The 24827-nt window shown below is 38.4% G+C and overlaps 1 protein-coding gene across 1 annotated transcript in view; it reads left to right on the top strand.

The window, feature by feature from the left end:
- Positions 1–21979, top strand: part of NETO2 (neuropilin and tolloid like 2) — a 31503-nt gene extending 9524 nt beyond the window's left edge. Inside the window, exons 2-9 of the mRNA XM_038148332.1 lie at positions 2697–2753; positions 4207–4347; positions 6184–6432; positions 8520–8564; positions 8654–8781; positions 12449–12677; positions 16504–16617; positions 19550–21979. Of these exons, the coding sequence (XP_038004260.1) occupies positions 2697–2753; positions 4207–4347; positions 6184–6432; positions 8520–8564; positions 8654–8781; positions 12449–12677; positions 16504–16617; positions 19550–20130 (1544 nt within the window). The 3' untranslated portion in view covers positions 20131–21979. The remainder of the gene's footprint in view (positions 1–2696; positions 2754–4206; positions 4348–6183; positions 6433–8519; positions 8565–8653; positions 8782–12448; positions 12678–16503; positions 16618–19549) is intronic.
- Positions 21980–24827: the final 2848 nt, after the last annotated feature.

Raw genomic sequence — 24827 nt, 5'->3', positions numbered from 1 at the left:
AAAGCAAATCAACAAAGCCTCAATTTTTCCCTGTTACTTGAAAGTGACTATTTGCATTCATTTTGTTAGTCACATGTTAATTTCACTCACATTTCTCTGTGTGTTTGCTTTAAGAAAAAAAGTCAAAGCTCGTTTTGCATTTTGAGTAGCAGCATAAGTCACACAGAGCTTGCTCTGTCCTTGCAAAACAGAGGGTGGGCATAGCACATCTTTAAGAAAGGTGAATTCAATAGAACATACTGACATATGATTTACACAGGATTGGGGAAACTGCCTTTAACAATAAAAGTCAACACTGAAGTGTTGCACCAAAACCAGTGTAGAAAAAAACAAACAAACAAGAGATTGATAACTTTTATAACCACTGTCAAGATTCTGTGTTAGGGACAAGCGATCTCAGGAGTACAAATGCATTGTAAGTTCATGCAACTCATAAACTCAGATTTTTCAGTGTACACTTTAAACAGAGAAGCTGCAAAAATAAACTGTAAATAATTGTGAAATAATAACATCTGTGTAAGGAATAGTAAAAACTAAAACCAGCTGAAAACTAATGTCAATCATATGTTAATAAAGATGGGATATTTGTTCATTTGCTTTAAAGACTAGTGAACATCCATAACTGCATACCAATAATGGGTGATAGATGCTTTCTTCTGAAGGAGGAATTTTCAGTCTAGGGTGAGTCAGTAATGATTAGCAGCATCTGCTTTGTATTTGGATAATGACAGATAGTATATTTTTAAGTATATTAATATTGATGAAAATGCAGAATTATTGCAAAGATGGAAATTGAAAAACTACTTAAATCTTCACCTACTCTAACATAATCCATCCCTAAAAATCAAATAAGCTTCTAAGAACATAGCACTTGTTTGCAAGACCCATATGGTATTTTAGAAGACACCCACAGTTATGACCCTGACTTACACAGAAAAAGTAGTTGTTGGTGAGGAAAGTTTCAGAATGAAACACAGTCTACTTCAGTATGGGTAGAGAGAAGAAAGGGCAGCAGAAACATACAAAATAAAACATAAATGCTAGATGGACACTTTCAGGAGCAGACTTTGATTCCTTTAATCTTTTCCCAAGATAATATATCCATGCCAGTGTTAGAGGAGCATCTGGATGAGTTGAGTCAGGATCGCTGTGGTTCCCAGTCAGTGCATGCTCACTCTGCAGCTCCGAAGGGCTCAAAGTCCAACAGCAGCACAGGGAAAAGCACAGATGGAAAAAATGCCATTTCAACTGAGCCACTGAAATGCCTGAGCAACAACGCAGGAAGGCTGGGAAAATAAAATTAATTTCTTGAAAGTGACAATAAAATTCCTGCTGAAATCTCTTTTTTGCCCTGCAGTGCTAAGGCCATGCCTGCCTGACAAGTAGATTAGGAACATGGGAAGGGCCAAAACAGGTCGCATCAAAGGTCCATCTTGTTTGGTATCTTCTTTTACAGAGATACAAAAGCAGAATGAGTATAAAAGTAGAGCAAATTATATTTGCCCCAAATACATCCCAGACTTCCAACAACTTATGGCTTAAGGGATTTCAGAAACAGAATTTTCTACCTCAAGGATACATTATGAATTATGTGCATAAAAAAAAAAACAACAACAAAAAAAACCAAAACAACAAAACTTTGATTTGAACATGCCACCTGCTTGCTTTGTCTCTCACCCCCTGATTCTCTGCTGGAAGAGACAAGCAGTAGTTGCTCAGTTCCCAGTCTCAATGGTACTTGTGGTTTTGTAACTTGTGTCCTATCTCCCCTCAGCTGCCTGCTGTCCAGGGCAGTCCAGGCCTGCTTGGACTGTAAAGAGATGTGGCCAGAATTTCTGAGATACTCCAGATGCAAAGCAAATGAAGAGTGGGATATTGATTTACTCTATTTCATTCTCTTTCCCCCTCCTCGTAATCCTAAACAATTCGAAGGGACAAAGTTGACAAAGCATTTTAGGCAAATCTAAACATTAAGGCTGCTTTAAAATTGCTGATGGACTGTGGAATATGGAGCTTTTCATATGTGCTGTTCATGTGGATGCTTCTTGGGTGCAGGGAATGTGTAAATATAAGAGAAAGGCCATAAGTAAAACAGCCAGAAGGGAAGGAAGGAAAAAGGGAGGCTGTCCATCTCCAGAGCGTGCATCCGCCCATTTTCTACTGCCTCATCATTTGCAGAAATCACTGGTATTGTGTGGCAGCATCACAACAACCAGCCTTGCAAGCACAAAGCTGTGAAATCTGTGGAGGGGTTAAGATCATGCAGTGTCTCCTGTGGTTCGGATTAATTTCTTGGAAGCTGGAGAAGTCTTTTGCACACATTATGCAAATAGAGGTTTAGGATAAATATGATTCATTATAGCAGTGAAACATCTTGTTTCAGGATATAAAAGTTTTATAGACAACAGATACCATGTAAACTCTAGAAAATATTCTTAAAAGTCTCATCAAACAATGAATTGCTGTTTTCATACACTTTCTTGAGGAACCTGGAAAAAGGACCAGCAGTGCACATAGACTGCACTGGTTTCATAAGTAGAAATTTTAAAGAAAACACATGAATTAATGACATATTTTTGTATGTTCTGAGTTGTTTTGGTCAGTGATGCTAGGATTTGCATGAACTGGGACTGCAGAAAATGCTCTATAACTTTGAAGAATTACTGATGTTTCTCCTGTCCAATTTCTCTCATCAGTGTTGCTTGTAACAATCCTGGTAGTGGAAGGCATTGCCGTTGCACAGAAGACACAAGGTACAATTTTAGTTTGATTATTTTCTCTCAAAAAATGGAATGGTTTTATAACTTTTATTGAGTAATATAAGTGAAATGAAATGTTTGTATTCAGACATGAATAGCTCTTGAATTACCAATATGAATTGCAGTGTTTTCCATTTTCCCCCATTTGCTGCATTTTTTCCCAAATGAACAAAGCCATGCAGTCACAAAGAACATGGAAGTTTCACTTTCCCAGGTAAAGTTCTACAGTTTTAGATGTTACAGGTGGGAAAGAAACCACCACAGAAATTCATGTTTTCTGTATCTGACAACAAGCTTTTCAAATAGTCCACCCACAAACATTTTTGAAGCCTGCTGAGTGGAGAAGGAATCAATTTCACAAACCTTATTTTTTCATATGTGGGATTACCCACACTTAAGAGAGAAGAATTCCTTGAACTGCCACCTACAGAATTTCCTTGAAAAATTTCTGCAGAAGAGAGAGAGAGTTTTCACCCCCATAAATCAAAAAGCTGTCAAGGTACCAGTGGAAGGTGATGTAATTTACTGGAGGCATCTAAGACTTGTACCAGCATGGATGTCCTCTCACAGGTCTGCAAATTAAAACTGTGTAAATATAATTAACACTATGAGAGTACCCTGTGAGATTTAGGAACTATCTAGCAGAAAATACGTATCCCGTGTCTTACTCTCTCCAGTTCTGTGGATACCAAGGAGAAGGGCCAAAGGTACTTAACAATGGCAGAGATTCCCCACCTCATCTCCGTGGATGAGGAAATCTGAACCAAGCTCTGTGAATGATCCAGCATGAAGAATTACCTTACTAAACTTCATAATCTTGGTCACAGAACACATTTCCCACTATATCCAGAAGAGGAGCTTTGATCCTAAATGAGACCCTTATCTACCAGGGCAATCTTACCTACCATGGCTGTATTTAGTGTATTTGCACATTGAAATTCATTCTGTTACAAACATCCTGTATTCCAACAAATTACTGTAAATAGATATCCCACCTTAGCATATTCTGGAATCAGGGTCAAAACCAGTGAAAGCTGACAAATATTTCCAATTGTATTTACATAGGAATGGAGATGACATAACCCATAAAATAATGGTCTTGGCAGCCACTGTGACTATTTCACTTAGGAAGAAGAGTATCAAAAACCTGAATGGCGTTGGTTAAAAAAAAATAAAAAATTACTCCCTCTCCTTTCCAAGGATCTATGGATATATTTGATATTCAAAAACTGTGATTTCTTTAGGATATACCCCACCACAAAATTAAAGATAAGATTTTCTTAGATAGATGAGTGCCTTACAAGAGAGCTTGCAACCAAAACAAATTACTTTCTTCTTCATAGGCTATGTGTCATGCCAGAATTTTACTTTATCAAATCTGCATGCTTGCAGAAGAAACTTACTTGATCACTTTTTTTTTTTTTTTTTTTTTTTTTTTTTGCTTAAGGTGGGCAAAATATTGGAGTGAATCGCATTCCTCCCACCCAGTGTGACAACTGGGTCCGGACCAGTAATGGAGGACATTTTGCTTCACCAAACTACCCAAACATGTACCCACCCAATCAAGAGTGCATCTATATATTAGAAGGTACATGCTTCCTTTCTGTTTTGTTTTGCTGTAATCTTGCTGTTGAATGAAAAATCTTGAACTGGTAAAACTGTCATCTTACCCTGCTGTAAAGTATTGCATGGCCATACTGGTAATAGAATGAATTCTGCAGTCATTTACTTGAACAAGAAGCTAAATTTTCTCTCTCAAGAAATAACAACAAATAAATATGAAATGCAAACATTAAGAAATTAGCTATGTAGAATAAGACATATCCTCACAGCCAGGAAAAGGAGCAGCATATCTACTGTAATCCATGAAGATATGGAATTAGTAAGATAAAAATTGTAGCTTGTTACCTTAATATCACTAATAATAGATTGCAAAAGATGAAGGTTATTTCATACCATGCTGTAATGTTCTATCTCACCAGCAGAAAGCCTTTATGCTGTCCTTCATTAATAAAAAAGATATATCTGGCTGCCATAGCACTGTACTAAAAATACAGAGATTTGTTAGCACTGCTGAGGTCACTATTAAAATAATGTGATGAGGACAAAAAAATGTCATTAACTAGAATAAAACCATATTCCAATGAGAGTATCTTAAATAAAGGCTGCAAGACTTGAGACACTCCAATTATTTTTCCTCTTATTAGAATGCACCCAAACCCCACTGAAGTCAGCTAAAAATATTAGTCAGCCTAATCATCAGATTCATATCAATTAATTGAAATATTTCAAGTAATGAGGTTTGATGAGTTTTTATTTGTACAGCACAATAGTGGTTCACAGGCCCTTCCTTTTTTGCTTGTTCCCATGTACATCTTGGTTTTGCACCTTGCCTGCCCAGGAGTGCCCCAGGGAGCAGCCAGCCTGTCCTGCTGCAGGGCTGGGGCACAGGAGCAGCTTCCAGCTCTCCTCATTCCTTCCACAAAAACATTGTGGATGCCTGAGAGGGGCCAAGGCCCTCCAGAATTTCTAGCCAAGTTCTTCTCCTTCATGCAGACCACTGCCAACATTCACAGCAGCTCCAAATGCGTGTAGCTCTTGTGAGAGAGGCAGAAGGTCTGCTGGGAGAGTTGGAGATGCCTGAGTAAATCCTTTTGGCATTCAGGACAAGCAGGCAGCGTGTGATTCTTCCGAGCTGTCCCTCCAGAGCCCAGCCAGGATCGGGAAGTTCACGTAGCACAGCCGATGCCAAGAGCGAGGAACACTGAAGCCATTCATACAGGAGAAAGTCTTGGGATCCAAACCACGGATGTGAGAGTCGGGACTTAGGGCTCTGATCCCAGTCCTGATGTTAGGCTGCCACAGGCTCACACTCACCAACATCTGTAGCCACCTGCATATCACTGACATATATGAAGCACTTACACTTCTCTGAATGTTCTCATAAAAGATGTCTTCTGTGAAAAGATCTACAAATTTGGACTTTATGTTTAAGAAGTATTGAGTAGTTCTTCCTGTGTTTCTCTTTTCCATTCTTTTCTGCATTGCTCAGTGTTTTGTCCTTTTTTATGCATTTTGCTCTCACAGAACACCTGTTCTAATTTGTATCTTAACATTTAACCTTGTTTGAATACCTTTGTATATATGTTCATATCTGTTATAAGTGCTGCATTAAATTAATGTGATTTCTGAATTTTCAACAATTAAGATGAGCAAGCAAAAAATTTTGTATGATTCTATGCAAAAGTAACTTTTAGAAAGTAATTTTAGAAATTTTTGTAGCAGACTGCAGATGTGTTTTGAGAAGTTTCCAGTTTCTTTTTTATCTTGCAGCTTTGGAGGCCTGTCTCTTCATTAATTCATGTTTTTGTGTTTTTTATCAAGATCTTCATTTAATCTTTTGCTCAATTTTTTTTATGTCTAGCTGCTCCACGACAAAGAATTGAGTTGACCTTTGATGAACCTTATTACATAGAACCCTCATTTGAATGTCGGTTTGATCACCTGGAGGTTCGAGATGGACCTTTTGGGTTCTCCCCTCTCATTAATCGTTACTGTGGTCTGAAAAGTCCTGCACTAATTAGATCAACAGGGAGATTTATGTGGATCAAGTTTATTTCTGATGAGGAGCTGGAAGGAAAGGGATTTCAAGCAAAGTACTCATTTATACCAGGTAAAGATGTCTAAAATTGTGACGGAGTTAATGGCTGTCTGCTCCCATTGAGCTCTGTGGGTGTGTTTGTCCTCTCAGCCTAGAGCTGCATTTCAGCAGCACTTACAGAGGCACAGTGACAGTGTGATAGCCACAGTCTCAGTCCTGCTAATCCTACAGGGCACATGGCTGAGAACACTTGGGGAATCTTGACTGAAGGAAATTACAGGTCTGTAGTTTGCTAATGAGGAAGGCAGTTGAGCTTGTTCATGCTGAAATCTTCAGCAGCACCCTTCTTTATTTCTCTACTTGTGCCAGTTTCACCAGTGGTAAGAAAGGAAAGGCAACTTACACAAAGAGCCTGCTTTTCACCAGCCTCTCTTCTAGGCATGTCAGCGCTGGTCAAAAACACCTGAACCAACTTTACCATAGCACTCCAGCCAGATGCAAAACATTTCAAATCTCCATTCTGAAAACCAGAGCAAATACCTGCACAGTCTAACCATGAGCTCTCAGTATAACTGCATTCCCTCAGCCCTTGGGCTCAGACAACGGAGCTGCTCTTTGCTTAAAGCGCTGTGTAGTTCACAGGTGCAAAGGAGAGGACAGTGTGCTGACAGTGCCTTTAGACAAACAAAACTTACATCTGCTCTGTGGAGCTACTTAAACCTGGCAGGGCATCCTTCTTACATGAAAACTTGACCTGATGTCCTTGTGCAGTGCTTGACTATTGTACTTCATAGATACTACACGTGTAGTTATCAGCATTTTATTGTCCTTTGGGACAAAAGGCAATATACAAATGTCAGCTCTGCCACTTCGATAAATGTATACACAAACATAGCTTCTTAATGTTATCTTTACCCCTAGAGCACATGAAAACACAGTTCATGATTATATATTACTTCTTGGGGATTTAGACTCAGAAATTTCAGATTAACATGGTGACCAGACCATTGGGAATTACATGATAAAATGTTTTCACAGGGACAGTACGTATGCGTTTTGCTAAGTCTATTTCTAAAGCCATTTATTTCATCAACATCACTTTCAAAACTAAATTACCATAGTTGCAGGTTGGAACTTCATATATACATTTAAACTGTATATTATTTTCACAATAGATTGCAACAACTGAAGGACAGATATTTTTCTTTTCCTTCCTCTTCGTTTATATGAAGTGTGGTAAAATATTTTACTGTTGTGAAAATGAAAGGGAACATAGGCACATACTCCTGCTTCATAAAAAAATCAGCTTGCAAAGAAGGTTGAAAACCTGGCAGAATTTTGCATACAGTGATCATAGATTTTCACTACAGGTAAATAAAAAGAGGAGGACAAAGAAGGCATGTTCTGAACTGTGCCGAGTCTTAAGCTCAGGACTGAGGCATTCTAGGGGAAGTGATGAACTTATACAGAAGAAATAATTTATAGGATCACAGAAAGAGCCAAACTCTGGACCTTCATTTGGAAAAGAACTTTGTACCAAACCAGTGTGCACTTTTGCACGAACTAGTGCTTTCTTTGCATAGAACAGCATTTTGTAAACCATGTCTAGAGCTATTCTGCATGGCCTAATACAAGAGACAAAGATAACCCAGGGAAAAGTACCTTTAGGGCTGAGCAGCCTTCTTCATGTACTTTTTAAAGAGCGGTTAGCAATTTCCAAGTGTTGATATATTCTGCTAAGCTCAGTTCAAATTGTTCAGAACTACACAGACAGCAGTCTGATAAAATCAATCTAAATAAGCTTTTTGCACAGAGAGAGATCCCCTGTACTCTTGTGAAGCTCCAGCAGTTTCAGTGAAAACTAACATAGTTAAAATCAGAATATAATGTAGGAACAAAATACTGAATAGGAATTTTTGGTGTTATGCTAGAAATCTGAGCTGTCAGGGTAGAATTACCTTTTTCAGATAAGGTCAATCTTTGTGGAATAATGTTCTCATCTAAAAAAACTTTGTATGCTCCAATTGATTCAGTAAACTTTCTGGCAATTTTTTTTGTGACATAATAAAAAATGGACATAATCTGCAGATAATACTAAAGCTTGAAGTGATTCTCAAGCACTGATAGCCCTTGTGATTCATGTCTTCTTTCTATTACAGATCCTGACTTCACTTACCTAGGAGGTATTTTAAATCCCATCCCAGGTATAGTATTACAGTAACAATTTCTTTATACATTAAATTTTAAATTAATGTCATATTGCTTTTGACAGCAAGGTCTGTCTTCTCCCTAGACTGCCAATTTGAGCTCTCAGGAGCTGATGGAATAGTACGTTCCAGTCAAGTAGAACAAGAAGGAAAAACAAAACCAGGACAAGCAGTAGACTGTATCTGGACAATTAAAGCCACTCCAAATGCTAAGGTGGGTTTTGTTCATATAATTCAGTATATAATGGGTTTCTGTGGCAGTAGCAACAGGTAATGGTCACTAACTATGATTTGCATAATGTTGTACTTTACTGAAATGAGTCATGTAGCAGTGGCTTAGGAAATCCAGAGAGAGAATTGTTTCTGAAATTAAATTTATATAGTCCATTGTGCTGGCTTCCTATTATTTGAAGCTTCAAATCCAAATAACTGTGAGAACTGTTTAAGCAACAATTTTCAGTGGCATTTGACTTGGATCCTGGTTTTATTGGAAGACTGCAGGCAAAAATGCTGGCTGACATCTTCAGTACTTTCCAGTAAATCTCACTGCCAAAACTTCATGTTTTGCTTCCAGTGGTTCTACTGGAGAATTTGGTTCTGTTCAAAGTCAACAGAACATGTGCCTGCTTCTCCCATCTAATTCACAATCCAGCACCTTGAAACCCGCTTTCATCAGCAGTCTGAGCTAAATGGGAAGGCTTTACCTTGTTAGGCAGACAGCAGGATAAAATCCTGTTCACAACCCCAAAATACAAATGCTAAAGCCTGAATCATATTTGTTTCAGAATAATATTTGTTAAATATGTTGCACAGAAGAGCACATACTTTTCTCCATAGAGCATGCACATCTTTAATTTTGCTTCTGCTTGCACATACATAAAAATTAAAAAATACTTTGAAGCAGTAACTGCCAAGATAAAAAACCTTCTCTCTGCCTTCTTACACACTGCTAACACTTAACTAACCAGCCCTGTTAACCACCTTGCAAGTGCACTCTAAAACAGTAACCAAAAAGATGATAAGACATGAAAGAAATTAAAAGTCCATTAATATATTTGAGCCTTTGAGGAAGTGAGTCAGTTCCCAAGAGCCCTATACTAGCCTAAGTAATAGACACAGTTCTTCCAGAAACAATAACAAACCCGTTTTCTCTCTACATTGCCACTTGAGTGCACCAGGTCTTGTGCTTAAGTATTTTAATAAATTATTGAATGTTGCCAGAAGGCAGAGTTATAGTTGGGTGAGTCCTGAAATTAGATCATCATCCTAAATTATTGATTTAAAACATTACAGAAAAATAATTCTTAGTATTCTGACAGTGGTTTCTCAAGCTTCAATTCAGGCAGAATTATGATGATAAAATCCATTAGATCTGATACAGTGCAGTCTCTTGGGAAAAATAAGCATAGACATTTTTAAATTCCTCAATTTGATTTTGTAATAAAAATAAACTTTTAAAACTGACACAAGTGCAGCAATGAAAGTACTTTTAAAATGTTTATAGTGGACACTTAATAAATTACATCCAGATTTCATAAAATTACCAGAATAATCAATATAATGTAAGAGTAAGGAGCCATTATACTTGCCTAGCACAGTAATCCAAAGGAGTTTGTGAAGAGGTGAGCACTTTTAATGGGATTATTCCTTTGTTATCATACAAATAATAGCTCTACTAAAAGTGTGCTAAATTATTTTTAGTTTCCATTGTAATTTTGTAGCAGATATATGAAGTCAATCATTAAAGGAAAATACCATCTCTCAGCCCAAATACTAGCAATTACAGCTCACATCCACGTTTTTGAGATAAGTCATCAATGGAAAACAGGTTCTTAATGTAGCTGAGAATTTCCAGCAGTAAATCTTAACAAAAACAACAGGGAAAAAAAAAAGAAAATGGAAGAAAATAAAAAATACAAGTGCTGAAAATCACAAGACAGTAAGGTGAAGCATGAGCTAATATGGCACTTGGCTGCACCTTCAGACAGAATGTGCAAAGGAAAGCAGTGCTGGCCAACCTGCCTCTGGAAGGACTAGAAAGGAAAAGCCACGGGGCACAAGTGTCACCTGTCTTTGTCTTTTCCCATGTTTTCAATAGAGCCTGATAGGTGTAGGAATGGGGAGGGGAGTATCTTGTTTTGTCTCCCAGAGGTGATTGGTAGCAAGCTATGGCAAAGGGGTAGCAAACTGGGTTCTGGAGCCCAAGAGTGGGATTCATCTGCCCTGACCTCCTGAACCCCACCTGAGCAGTGGTCCCAGAATCTTTGGGCAGGTGCACACAGCCCCGGTGTGCAGGGGCTCTCTCGCAGCTGTCCCCAGGCAGGTGCACACAGCCCCGGTGTGCAGGGGCTCTCTCGCAGCTGTCCCCAGGCAGGTGCACACAGCCCCGGTGTGCCGGGGCTCTCTCGCAGCAGTCCCCGGGCAGGTGCACACAGCCCCGGTGTGCAGGGGCTCTCTCGCTGTCCCCGGGCCGGTGCACACAGCCCCGGTGTGCAGGGGCTCTCTCGCTGTCCCCTGCCAGGCGCACACAGCCCCGGTGTACCGGGGCTCGTTCCCAGTCCCCGGGCAGGTGCACACAGCCCCGGTGTGCAGGGGCTCGCAGCAGTCCCCGGGCAGGTGCACACAGCCCCGGTGTACCGGGGCTCGTTCCCAGTCCCCGGGCCGGTGCACACATTCCCGGTGTACCGGGGCTCGTTCCCAGTCCCCGGGCCGGTGCACACAGCCCCGGTGTACCGGGGCTCGTTCCCAGTCCCCGGGCCGGTGCACACAGCCCCGGTGTACCGGGGCTCGCAGCTGTCCGGCGCGGGCGGCTCAGGGGATCGGGAGCGGCGCTCAGCCAGCCCCGGCTGCGGCGGGACACGCAGGAGAGCTCGTGGACGGGGGAGCAGCACCTCGGCCTCCACCAGGGCACATTGCTTCTCTGGCAACACGATGGCCGTCCAAGAATTGTTAAAGTGTAAAATGGCCTTTGCAGCGTGCTTGAGTGACTTGGTTTCATATCTCAAAATTTTCAGAAGAATTTTGAGAATTCTAATACAGCCATTGAAGATTTTCAAAAGCCTTTTGATGTGTTAATGTGATTTTAACTGAATTACAATCTTGCAGAAGTTTCCTGCTCCAGCAAAATAAATTATTTACTTACTCTTTAAATACCATCCCAATCTTCTAATTTCCTTGCTGCATGTGTTCTAACACATATGCTGCCTTCTCTTGGATTAGATTCCTGCTTTTAGAAGTATTAAGATTAGCTTAAATTCATTAATTCTTCCTACACAGCCAGCTTACTTCTCTCTCATTTCCATTTTTATTCAAATTACTCCTGACTTCATGGTTTGTGTCTTCCATAACACAGCTATAGTTCAGTAATTAGCTTTCATTCTGAAGCAATAAATTTTAATTTCCTTATTTTACTTCAGAGCTTTTCTGACTAGACTCCTTCCCCTATATTTTAACATTGTTTTTATGAATTAGAAAGAAAGGAAAGAGAACAGTCAAAATACTTTAAAAATTATTTCAGTACATTTATGCATTCCTTATATCTCTTTCTAGAGAAACAGACTTCACATTTAGCAGAACTTCTCAGGGGTTTTTTTCACCAAGTGTGTTGCTTTGTAGTGTGTTTCCAAAGGGAGCAGAAATAAAGTAAATTTTTAAATATAGATTGTTTTGGGGAAGTAGGAGAAGTGAAAAAGATACCCAAGACTAATGTCAGGTAATGCTCCACATGGACATGTAAGGAGAAAAATCTAAGTTTAAAAGTGTTGTGAATTGGGAGTTACATTTATGTGTGCGGGAAGAAGACATCTTATTCAAGATTCGCTGAGAAAGAAAACTCCTCTCTATTTCTTCTCCTGAAGACATTGATTCCTCTTTCCTAACAGATCTATATGCGATTTCTGGACTATCAAATGGAGCATTCCAATGAATGCAAAAGGAACTTCGTTGCAGTGTATGACGGGAGCAGTTCCATTGAGAACCTGAAGGCCAAGTTCTGCAGCACGGTGGCCAACGACGTGACGCTGCAGACGGGGACAGGGGTGGTGCGCATGTGGGCGGATGAAGGCAGCCGCCTGAGCCGCTTCAGAATGCTCTTCACTTCCTTTGTGGATCGTAAGCAGATCATAATGTGCCAATTCTCCTGGTGTTGGGGTACTTCAAGTATTTCAGGGAAAGCATCAGCTGTATATTAAGCAGCAGGAATAGATGAAAAAGATTGTTTCTGTTTCCTTCACATACTAGCAGGTAAATTAGATAATTGCTTTATTACATTTCTAACGTGGTTCCTGAAGAAAAGCTTTCCTCCATTCTTAAAAAGCTTATTATCCATTTGAATTCAGCAATACTGCCCTAGGCTACATCCTTCTCACAAAGACACATCCTTCCCTACAAATGAGCACAGACTTATTTCAAACAGACTGCAGTGGGACTGAAGCTTTGCTTGCTGTCCCACTAGCACCCAGTTCCCTGCCAGACACCACAGGCTCTTCTTAAGGCCACTCTGGATGTTCAGAAGAGTAGAAAACATGCCTGATCCTGTAAAGCCTTGCTCTCCTTCCTAAACACAGCTCTATCTTCAGCTGTGGGTCTGGAACTACAGCCCCTCCAGCCACGCAGCTCCCTTCTCAGCTGCATTTGGCTCTAATGGACCTCACGTGTGCTCCCTTTGCAAAGCCCTGTGGTGTTGCCCAAGCATAGATAAGTAGTTAAATTCAAGTTTATTCGAGAAGCCTGTAATTAAAGCTGAGTTGTAAATGCCATCTGGATTTTGTTTGGATTCCATAGCCTGGGTTAGAGGTAGTCTTTATTCTCATTGTAAACTATGATGTTTCTTGAAAGCAAGTTTTTTGGGAAATTTTTTTTTCTTCTAAGGGTGTTGTACCTGAGTGGAATTTTGTTGCCTCACATATTTACAGAGGACGGCACTGTCCACTGCAGAATCATTGCAGTGCCGTTTATGTGGCACTAAAGCAGACTGAGTTCAGAACTGCAGGGAAGATCTGAGATACACGGGGAGAGCTGAATGAAAGGTTCCCATTTCAGGAAATCAGACCTATGCTTGTGCTAAAGGTTTTCAAAAAGTTCTGCTTGAAGAATAAATAGTGTAGATTTGCTAACAAAAAAATAACTTTTCTGACAGAACATGTCTGTAGCCAGTCCTGAACGAGATCCTGGTCACTAACTTGCACAAAAGTTCAGGTTACAGGTAGATTTTATGTTCTGTTCCATAAAACAGTAAATTTTAACATAGGAGAAAAGCTACTTTTTATAAAACAACCTTTCTGAAGTAACGGATATGTATAAGAGAACTAGATTCTGAGTACATGGTAGTAAGGAGCAGTTGCATGCTTCAAGCTAGTCTGTTGCTTAGCCTACAACAGGCATTTAATAAGCTTTCGATATTGAGAATTTAAATAAATGTCAGTTTTAAGTACAGCTTGCAAAAATTGATAACTGCTTTTCCACTAGCTTTTATTTCAATACAATTATTAACATTGGTGATAGTGCAAGTTATTCTAGCTTTCAGTGTAGAAAATGCTATGAACTTTGCCAGGAAAACTGTCTATTTATATTATAATTATTGGGATGGGTTTTTTGTTGTTGTTGAGTTTGGATTTTTTTGGGGGGGGGTTTTAATGCCAGAGGTTGAAATACTAAATACACCTAAAGGTAGATAACTTTCCAAATTTATGAGTTTAAAGCAACTCAAAGTCACTGGCAGAAGAACATCTGCAAAGGTATATGGTTATTGTTATTTACCTGAGATACTGCCTTTCTTGGATAGAGTCATTGAAAAGTATGTGGCTGTAAAGTATTTCAAGTATTTTTATATAATCCAGTCATAAGCAATTTTTCTAACTGAAAAAAAGTGAATCTGAGCTTATCTTATTTTTAGATTGTTAAGCTATCTTTCTCTTCTACCTTGCTAATGATTTGTAATTACATGAAGCCAACCATGAAAACGATCAATATTTCTGGAAAGATTTCCATAAATGAACTAATAGTGCATGACAGTCACCTAACACACACCTAGCACTGCTTGCAGGTTTGACTAAGTAATTCAGCTAACAGCAATGTGAAAAATCAATGTATTTGATTACTGGCTTGATTCAATAGATGAGTAATGCTGGATACAAAGAGCACTGTGAGCATTGCACCACTTTTGGGCAGCTGTTATGACAAGAGACCAGCTATGTCCTTGAAGTCCTAGGCTAGAATTGATCAACCATTGTGACTTTTAGACTTCAAACTCCCCAAATAACAAACAAAGGGAAAATGAGTCCATTTGTCCCATCTTCATGAGCTGTGAACAAAAGCCATGCCCACAAAAATTTAAAGGGACTACACAAACATGTAAAATAGAGACTGTGCTGGCAGATGGAGAAGCAACAGCAGAATTCATCAACCAAATACAGAACACAAAAAAAAATTCACCTGTACAGGGAAATGAGAAAGAGAATATGTTTACGTTGTGGCATAACTGACAGAACAGGCCTGATCTCACCCTTCTGAAGAAGTGATCCTGTTTTAAAGCAGCGCTCTTCAGACTAGATCTGCTCTCCAAACGATTACATTCTCAACTCACTTGAGAAAGGAAGTGATGTTATAGTTACTATTACATTTTTAAGCACTGAGATTACATAGATAAACTGTTCCAAAATACCCTCTAAGTATGTCCTGTGTTCATACTTGCACTACAATTAAAGCAAGTTCTTGTATGGAACTTCTTGCCAGATTGCCACGGTTAAGCAGCAACAGCAAATACAGGAGCTTAAAACCAATGAATGTAGGTTACCAGCTTCAGTGGAGGAAGCCATGGAAAGACAATACATAGTTAATTTAGGAATGCAAAATCAAAATTAAAGGTTTGAATGTTCTTTTTTTCTTAGGCATAGCTCCTCTTTTTGTCATTGAGATTCTCAAGCCTAACAGAATGACTAAGTGAGAAAGGCAGTGTTCAGGAGCAGTCATTCCCCCTGCTCCACCCTTTGGGTTTCCTGTTGTGTTTCAGAGAATCCAGACTGCTCAAGAACACATTCTTCCTGTGAAACCAAATAGTAGAATGTCCATCACACATCTTTGCTGTTTAGTATATAACTGACTCCATTAATAACAGACATTTCCATCATTAAAATACCACATTACTGAAACAAAGGGAAAACCAATTTCTTGGTTTCTTGGTGCCCTGAATTTATAAATAATTACCTATGTATATGATACAACACCCTGAAAAGAATTATTACTACTTTCTAATATCTTTTTTCTTAGGTCAAGGAACTGTAACAAACACTCACAAAAACATGGGGCAGCCTTTTAGTTAATGTCTTTCTTCAAATTTCTGACTATATATAGATAGATACATAAAAAGCTAAACTGTACTCTCTCAATCCCTGCATTAGCTCTAATAGGAGGATGCAAGAGCTTTTGATTTACAAGCAGGAATGACTTAGATGCCTCTAGTTATTGAAATCTCTTGCAATTACTGAAACAGTCCTCCACAAGCTGAAATCTGATTTGCCTTAAGATAGTAATGGGCTCTAAAATGCAGATGTTCAGGGAGTGCTTCACAACATCTACACAGCAGATGCTCCACAGAATAAATATATAATTGATAGTGAGCATGCGATTTTTAAGTATTAAGTTTTTAAAGACACATACTAAAACCTTCTTCCATTATCTGTTTTGTGACTGTCTCTATTTTCTCCCTACCCCTTTGGAGCAAGAATGGGTTTTGTAGCATTGATAATACTGAAATTGCTGAAAGCAATTACATGGAGAGAGAAAAGCATCAGACAGTGACGTGCAAGAGAAGTGATGGTGTTTGAAACAGAGAGGAAGAATGCATGTTAAAAACCCGAGATATAGGAAGGTAATAGTTTTATTGCAAGGCATCAATTACTGAAAATTCTGAATGCTTTCTTTCTCTTCTCTCCTGCAGCTCCCTGCTCAGGCAACACTTACTTCTGCCATAGCAACATGTGCATCAATAATTCTTTAGTCTGCAATGGCATTCAGAACTGTGCATACCCTTGGGACGAGAATCACTGCAGAGGTGAATATAGTGCAAACCACAGCCTTTATGAGCTAGGCTGGTCAGTTTGCCTTTCAACAAAGTCATGAAATGTCTTTTTCCTGGAAATATGCTGAAGACAGCTATTCTACTAATCTCAGGAAGGTGTTCCAAATTTTTTATTTAAACTCGGGACACATGTAAGCATCCTGAATATTGATCTTACTGCTTTTAACTAAATTTCTTCCTCTTCAGCATATACTCTGTATTTTAAAAGGGTATCAGCTTTTAAGAACTAGAATTTAGTATTTTTGAATCTGCATCCTATCAATTTCTAAACTTTAATAAATCAAGGATTCTAGGGATGGGTAATACCTTTTAGAGATAAAAATAAAGAGCTGAAAAAACACAGAACTAAGTTTTCAAGCACAAAAAACCTCTCAGGGTTGAAATAGAAGCAACAATCCTCAAAGACAATTTTAAAACATTTGTTTAGAATTGCAAATCACAGGCTATTTCAGGATAAATTCAACTGCTGTATATGGTGTGAGAAAGGATGGGAGGAAGGAAGAATTGTTAGGGAGCATGAAATAAACACTTATGGAATACAATTCCTGCTTCTAGAACATGGGTTAGGAGTATTATTTCAATCATTACAACTGCAGTAAAGACTCGTTTCAATATCAGGCTTTGTAGGAAAAATTCTCAAAATTTGAAGAAATTGTTATTCTGTTAAAGCACAGACATTCTCCCATGCTTCAGGAACAGCTCAGTTGTCAGAGTTAGAACAAAACCAGTCTAAGGTCAACAATTTTTCTTGCTAAAGAAAACAATAGAACAAAACCACTTAAGGTTGTTTGCTTGGGGTTTTTTGACAAATAGAATGGCAACAATAGGTCTGAACACAAAACTCCAGAAGATTTAAATATGTATTCCATTTCAAAGAGAAACCGACCCTGCAGAAAAGATCAAAACCTTCTTTATAGAAAGTCTTGAAAGAAAATTTCTTTTCAGTGCAAAAATGCTGCTTGCATTTTTTAAGTAAATAAACATTAAAAAACCCTACTTGTTAATTGCATTTTGGGTAAACAAAGAAATTCACACCACTAATAGATATTCTAATGTAAGGCATATTGTGGAAGTTTTCCAGTCAACAAAACTGGTCCATAACTCCCCAAGTTTGCAATGTAAAACTAAGCTTCCTCTAAACAATCCTTACCTTTGATAATACTCAATATTCCCTCAAGTTTAATTTCTAGATCTCTTTCCCATCTTTTCCAACTGTTTCTAGACTCTCCCCTAGAATTCACACTTCACTAACGTACTGCAGTATCAAAAGAATTAATTCCATAAAAACTGTGTCTTTCCCAATATTTGTAGATTGCTGTATCTGATGTTGAATAACCCTTCACGTTTTATGTTGAATGCAATCTAAATTCTGCTGTAATACTTGCACAGCAGAAATTAAGAGACAGCTGAAGACTAGATCCACATTGCCAGCTAAGGGAGACTGATGCAACCAAATAAGCAATTCTTAGCCTTAGAAAGAGAGCTGCTCACCATTGTGTTTAGTTCCTGCAGGCACCCAGAGTTCTCATTTAGTCCATATCAATAGCTACACAAATCTGAGCATATTGTGACCTACTTATGCCTAAGCCCTGTAACACATAAATTGATAGAGAAGTCAGTCGTGTGCAATTTATTTTAAGAGACTGGCAAAGACATCGCCTTTTGCAAAACAACTTTTTGATTAAAATATCTGCCAAGAATTAAGAAACCTAGGTGCAGACAAGAGAACTGCCATAGCAGTGAAATTCATACCTCCCACCATGGATGGCACCACTGTGATCTAAGATAGGCAGGACAAGGGGAGATATCTTCCTGTACTTCAAAGGTAAAAAGTAGCTCAAAGGACACAGCCCAAGCTCTGAAGCAGAAATGTAATTTCTTATTAGTCAACTCCTTGGGAGTCTCTGCTCAGCATAAGGATTGTTTCAAATAACACATGGTGATGGTGTATAACTCTCCCCATGCACTGTGTGTGGTATTTAGGTACATAACACGTACACACATTCAGATGCCAGGAGCCAGATATCTGACAATGTCATGCAGGATTTAGGCTACTACATTTTCTTCTTCATAGGCTTAAATGCTTCTCTCCCACTAGCCAGTGTTGCAGTGTAGAAATCTCTCAGTCCCCCAGGACATGAACATCAATGGAACAGAAGTGCAACTGGAAAACTTTAATCTTCAAATAAGAATTTTAAATATGGAAAACCATCTTGTTCTGATGCTGCCATCTTGTGTGTTTTCACATGAAGTACTAGCCAAAATTGCCAGATGATTTGGGTTGGTTGGTGTATCCCCCTACCTGTTTTTTTTTTTTAGTAACTTCATCATTGTACTCTTATAAGAGCTTTGCTGAAGCTCCCTGTGATGAATTAGGTGTAACTGACTTACACAACAGACTCAGCCATTACATTTCCAAGAGATGTGAAAACAGTACAGTCATTCTTAAATCTGACAATATTTCACTTTTAAAGAAGAACGAGACAATTTTAAATCCAGGTTTTCTTCTACTGACAGCACTGGGAATGTTACCAGCAGGAGCAAACCATGGTAAGAGAAACATCATCTGTAGCTGGATTAAACCTATTTAAGGTTAATTTAAGCCTATTTAGCTCATGGATTCAGGAATATAGACATCAGTAAAGGTTCAGGAAGGAAGGCTCATCCCAGCTGAGTCAGCAAGCACTGGTTCACAGAGTTGCACCTGCCACTGAATTATCATATGGTAGCCACTAATGACAGGGAATTAGACAAATCCCATTGACATACAGGTCTAGTCTCCAGTCCCATTAAGTAATTTTATCACTTGCATGGCAATCACAATACAGTCTTGCTTTGTTTAAATACGTTATCAAAAGAGTAGAAACTAATAAATGCCTTGTCATAATAATTTTCTTCTTTGCAGAAAAGAAAAGAACTGGATTGTTTGAACAAATCACCAAAACCCATGGGACAATCATTGGCATCACAACAGGGATAGTTTTAGTTCTTCTCATCATTTCAATTCTAGTGCAAGTAAAGCAACCTCGCAAAAAGGTTATGGCTTGCAAGACTGCCTTCAATAAAACTGGTTTCCAGGAAGTTTTTGATCCTCCTCACTATGAGCTGTTCTCACTAAGGGACAAAGAAATTTCTGCAGATTTGGCAGATTTATCAGAGGAACTTGAAAACTATCAGAAACTGCGCCGCCCTTCAACAGCTTCCAGATGCATTCATGACCACCACTGTGGCTCCCAGGCCTCCAGTATGAAGCAGAGCAGGACCAACCTGAGCTCCATGGAACTGCCCTTCCGCAATGACTTTGCGCAGCCCCAGCCCATGAAAACGTTTAACAGCACATTCAAGAAAAGCACTTACACTTTCAAGCAAGCTCACGACTGCCCCGAGCAGGTGATAGAAGACAGGGTGATGGAGGAGATTCCATGTGAAATTTATGTCAGAGGAAGGGAAGATACAGCACAAGGTTCATTATCTATTGACTTTTAACTTCCTGCTGAAGGTGGTATCAGTGTATATACAAAATGCTCATGTATAATGACAGTGTATATATTAAAAGTGTACCATACGCAGCGTGTGAGATGCACACACCTTTAGCTTATTATACTTCATTCCAAAAAAACAAAACCAGTCTTCATAATTAATTCTTGCTGAAAAAAGTGGTGGATTTCCTCCAATCTTCCCAAGCTACCTATCTAGTGGAGGAGTAAGACAGAGACTTTGTATGGAAATTGTAAGATGGGATGGTGGAAGAAAAAAACCGTACAACTACTAATCATTGAACACTGAAAGCAATGACTACTATTCTCTTCTTCATACCATTTACTCTTCTTTAGATGTCTGTTTTTCAAGACAATTTTAATACCTCACTTGCATAAATAAAAGTAGTTAAGTGCATCATGTGTATGTCAACATAGGTGTCTTATTGTATTTGTCAAATTGAAATTAGAATTAGTGTTAAGTGCCAGTTAAGACACACAAATTATGTTACAGCCATCTGTTTCACTTGCCTTTAATTATCATTTCCACACTCTATGCTTTGTGAGAAATAAGTGAAAAGGGTTACTGCCTTTTAACAATATCAAGTTATATTAATTTTAGTACATGTGGAAATATCTTTGCAGCTTTAAGTTAAAACACAAGTGAGTAGTCATTTTATTCTAGATGCAGACTTTTACAACAGTTTTCTTTCAAGAAGGCTTAGGATTTTAAAATATTCTGCCATATATTATAGCTCCATATGGCACACTGATTTCACAGCTCTGTACTTAGGAAACAATTTTGTTCCCGAGTTTTCCAAGTATTTACATAAATAGATTGTACTGTACATTTGTCTCTTAAAATAGCTTTTTACTCCTTGGTGCAGCCCATCTTCCCTACTGAAATCAGCAATGATACTTTTAGCTCATGTCCTACTTGCCTGAAGAGAACTTCTCTGAGGTCTGTGTGACTACTGGGTGTATGAAGGAACTGGAAACAAAGAAATCACAAAGCAACTCTAACTAACCCCTATGGAATCCTTCCTGTGCCCCTTGTTTCCATTTGCAAAATTGCACATTTCATACCTTTTTAAATGGTGGTTTGGACCTAATTTAAAAATTTTTACAATATAGAAGAAATTTTTTAAAATATATTCTCATTGTGGTTTTTAAGCTTTTTATATAGTTTGATACTGTACAGCCTATTTCTTAAATCCACATCTAGCACCTGGACAGCAGGCTTCTTTCAGGGTCCCTAAAAGCAGTTCTGACTAACCTGCAGTTGTTGCTGCACACATCACAATTTGCCAAGAATACTTGTCATGACTTCCACATTAGCCTACACTTTCTTCCCTGGGTAGTTTGAGCCTTTCTGGGTATTTTGTTTACAGGAAAATTTTGACTAAAGCTGATCCCCCAGCTAGCACTGGGCACAGCCTTTATTTACAGATGGATGTCAAGCCATAGTGTTTGTTGTGCTGATTGTAATACAAAAAAAGCCCCAAAAACATCTTAACCTATGATCCTTGCAACTCAAAAATCATTTCTTTGAAATAAAGATGAACAACAGCTGTAATCACAGATTTTCACTAGAATGATAAAGATTTTTTTTAATGCTTAAAATGTACAACATTTAAGGGGAAAAAAGAAAGGGGAATTGAGTTTCTTCAGCAATCCCCAACTTCAAAATTAACCCTGTCTCCTGTTTAAAAACAACTTAATCAGCTCTTATCTAAGAACCACAAGCCTGGGTGTACACTGATGCCAGTTTTTGTGCTGGTCCCAGAATGTATTGAAAGAATGAAAATGGGCTTTATTTTTAGATGCTCTACATGCAGAAAATAAATGTAAAAATTCTAGTTAATTGTTACTTGAAAATTTTTGAATATTAATGAAAACAGTTGGCAGATTTTATTTACTTCTCATTGATCTCAGGATGAAATATCCCACCATGACCTATAGGACACACCATGCTATTTGTGACAGTTTGTTAGTTCCAGGTTCTTTCAATAAGTAATATGTAGTTTTACACGGGTCATTTTAATCCAAATAACTCTTGTAAATTCTAGGTTTGCATGACTGAGTTTTCTTTTTTAGGTGTATTTATCCATGTGCTAAAAATAATATGATCCCTACTCTTTCCCAAGTTATGTTACCTTTGAGCAGTAAAGCTGTGCTAATAAAACAAATAGGAAGCCTGCAGAGCCCAAGCCTGTGGAGAAGAGGGAAATTGAAGAAGTTCCCAAATGACTTGAGTAATATTTCAGTCTCTGTCGTAGCCTTGTGATTACATGATCAGAACACAGCTGCCTTTTGGCTACCCCAGAGCACACACAGAGCTCCCACAACCAGTCCTGGCTTTTGAGCATAACTGGTTCCAATATCCCGTGGTGTGTTTGAAAAGTCTGCCTACACAGCCCATGGCAGGGTGGGGTTCAGTTACTGAGCTGTGCTTTAAAAATCGAGTCAGAACTATTAGAGCCATACGTGCAGTATAATCAACTTCCCTTCACTGCAGAGAAAAACTAACTGGGTAGGCTGCTGGGTATCACAGTACAGAAAGCTGACACGTCTAGCCAAAGAATCTAGCATGGGTTTGGCAGTCTCAATCCTGTTGAAGATGATGTTGTGGTCTTTAAACTTTTTTAGAGCATTAGTGAAAAATGTCACATTTCATACTAGTGCCGTATCGAAGCACCATGAGGCTATTTCCCTCGTGTCCATCTTAAATTCATATATTTCTAGGAGCATCCTGATGTTGCACTCCATTGTACCCATATCTGCAGTACCCTCTGCTAGCACTGAGCGCTCCATAGCAATGACACACTCACTAGACACACACTGACCAGGACAACACCAACAGCATTGACTATTTTTTGGGACTTCTAACTCATTTTTACCTTTTATCATACTAGCTTAGACTATCTGAAAAAACTATCTAACATGAAGAATGAATTCTGATGAAAATTGTACAAGTAAACCTACAGCCCAACATGAAAATAAAAGTGTCTGTGATTCACAACTCCTGCAAGTTCTCTGAGGAGACATCTGCATTTACAGAGATGATGGCAGTGGCACAGGAAACTCAGGTTTAATGCTGTTCTGACTCCTCATGAGCACAGAAATACCTAGGTGTACTTAAAATACATGGGACTCTCTTGTCGGCTATAGAAAAGATGACCTCACAGTATCTACAGATCCCAATGGCATATTGCAATAATGACTGTCTATTTTTACTAAACCAATACTAAGAAGGGTTATGAAAAGAATTGTCACTGATTTACAAGAAAAGGTGATTGTCCTGTGAACACTTCACAGAATCTTTATGTCATTAAAAAATGCTTTGCTTTGCTTTTCACTTGGTACAAAGAATTCTGTGCATTAGCAGCAAACCTGCTGAATGAGGGAAAAAGGTTTGTCTTATTTTTAAAACAAATTTGTCCCTAAATAAGTTCTTATATCATTGATCACAATATTTAATTTTCCAAACTATTTAAGTACAATCCTTTATCTGAAAGGATATCACAGCACAAGCATTAAAAATAAAGGTAAAAAACCTTTAAGAAATTTAGCACATATACCTAGGAAGATGAGTAAATTACTGCTTGAAGTAGAAAAACTGAATTCATGGGGATGTACCAAGCCACAGCTACAGGCTGAGCTTCCTGTATGCTCAGGCTCTGGATATCTGTTCACAGCAAAACTCAGTCAAGCCCATTTACTTTTACATGTCCTTATTTCAAAGTTGAGATGTAAGCCTTATGATTGCTCAGGTCTGCAGACTGTTTATCAAAACAAGATTCCTAATCCATGCCAGCCTGAAAGATAAGCTGATTTTACACTGAGATCACACTGCTAAAACTGAGTATTAATTATAATGGAAGAAAGGATTTTAAAATCAAAAACTTGGATGAGTTGATTCATGCTTTGAAAATTAGTATTTACAGCACCCATCTCAATCTAACAATATAAAAGCTGCTATTTTTGCAACTGCAAAAATCATTCCTGTGATATATAATAAGCATCTCTGTACAGCATCAATCCCCCTTGTAAATGCTTAAATCACATGTCAATATGCTGTGACAGGTTTATTTTCACATTCAGATTCCTTTGCTACACTCCATTTTACACAATCAGCTTAACAAAAAACTCTTTTCCATCTGTTTCATAGGTCAACAACAGTAATTTCTGAATGGTCAACTTGTTCCCTCTTATCTCACTATTGAAGATAATCTACCATATACCAGATAAAACAGCTTAGTTTTTATAAGTCTGTTCTTACAGAGCCAGGCTCAGGGAGAAACAAACTTGATATCTTTGTACCTCTTTCCACTAACATGTCATAATTTATGGCAATAACTTGTATATGGAGAAACCCCAAAAAACCCTTCGTGCCAAATTCTGTTCAAGAACAAAGTGTTGTGATAAACCATATAATAGACACCTCAGACCTACATACTCAAAAATTCAAAATAATTTCATGGTTTGGAATCTGAATCATTCCCTCTGAAAAATGGAATTATGTCAGTGCTCTTATTAGATGCACATCACATCACTTTCCCCAAATGAATACTTCTCATCCCAAACACAGATTTCCTAGACATCTTTTATGTGCTAAAACTTATTTCAATATTTTGTGAATTCATATATAGACATATATGCATATTACCACTTATAATTAGCCTCAAAGTTCATAATCACCAACAT

This window comes from Motacilla alba, chromosome 11, assembly GCF_015832195.1.
Source record: "Motacilla alba alba isolate MOTALB_02 chromosome 11, Motacilla_alba_V1.0_pri, whole genome shotgun sequence".
NCBI classification, from domain to species: Eukaryota; Metazoa; Chordata; class Aves; order Passeriformes; family Motacillidae; genus Motacilla; species Motacilla alba.
This window is presented reverse-complemented; position numbering and strand designations above follow the sequence as displayed.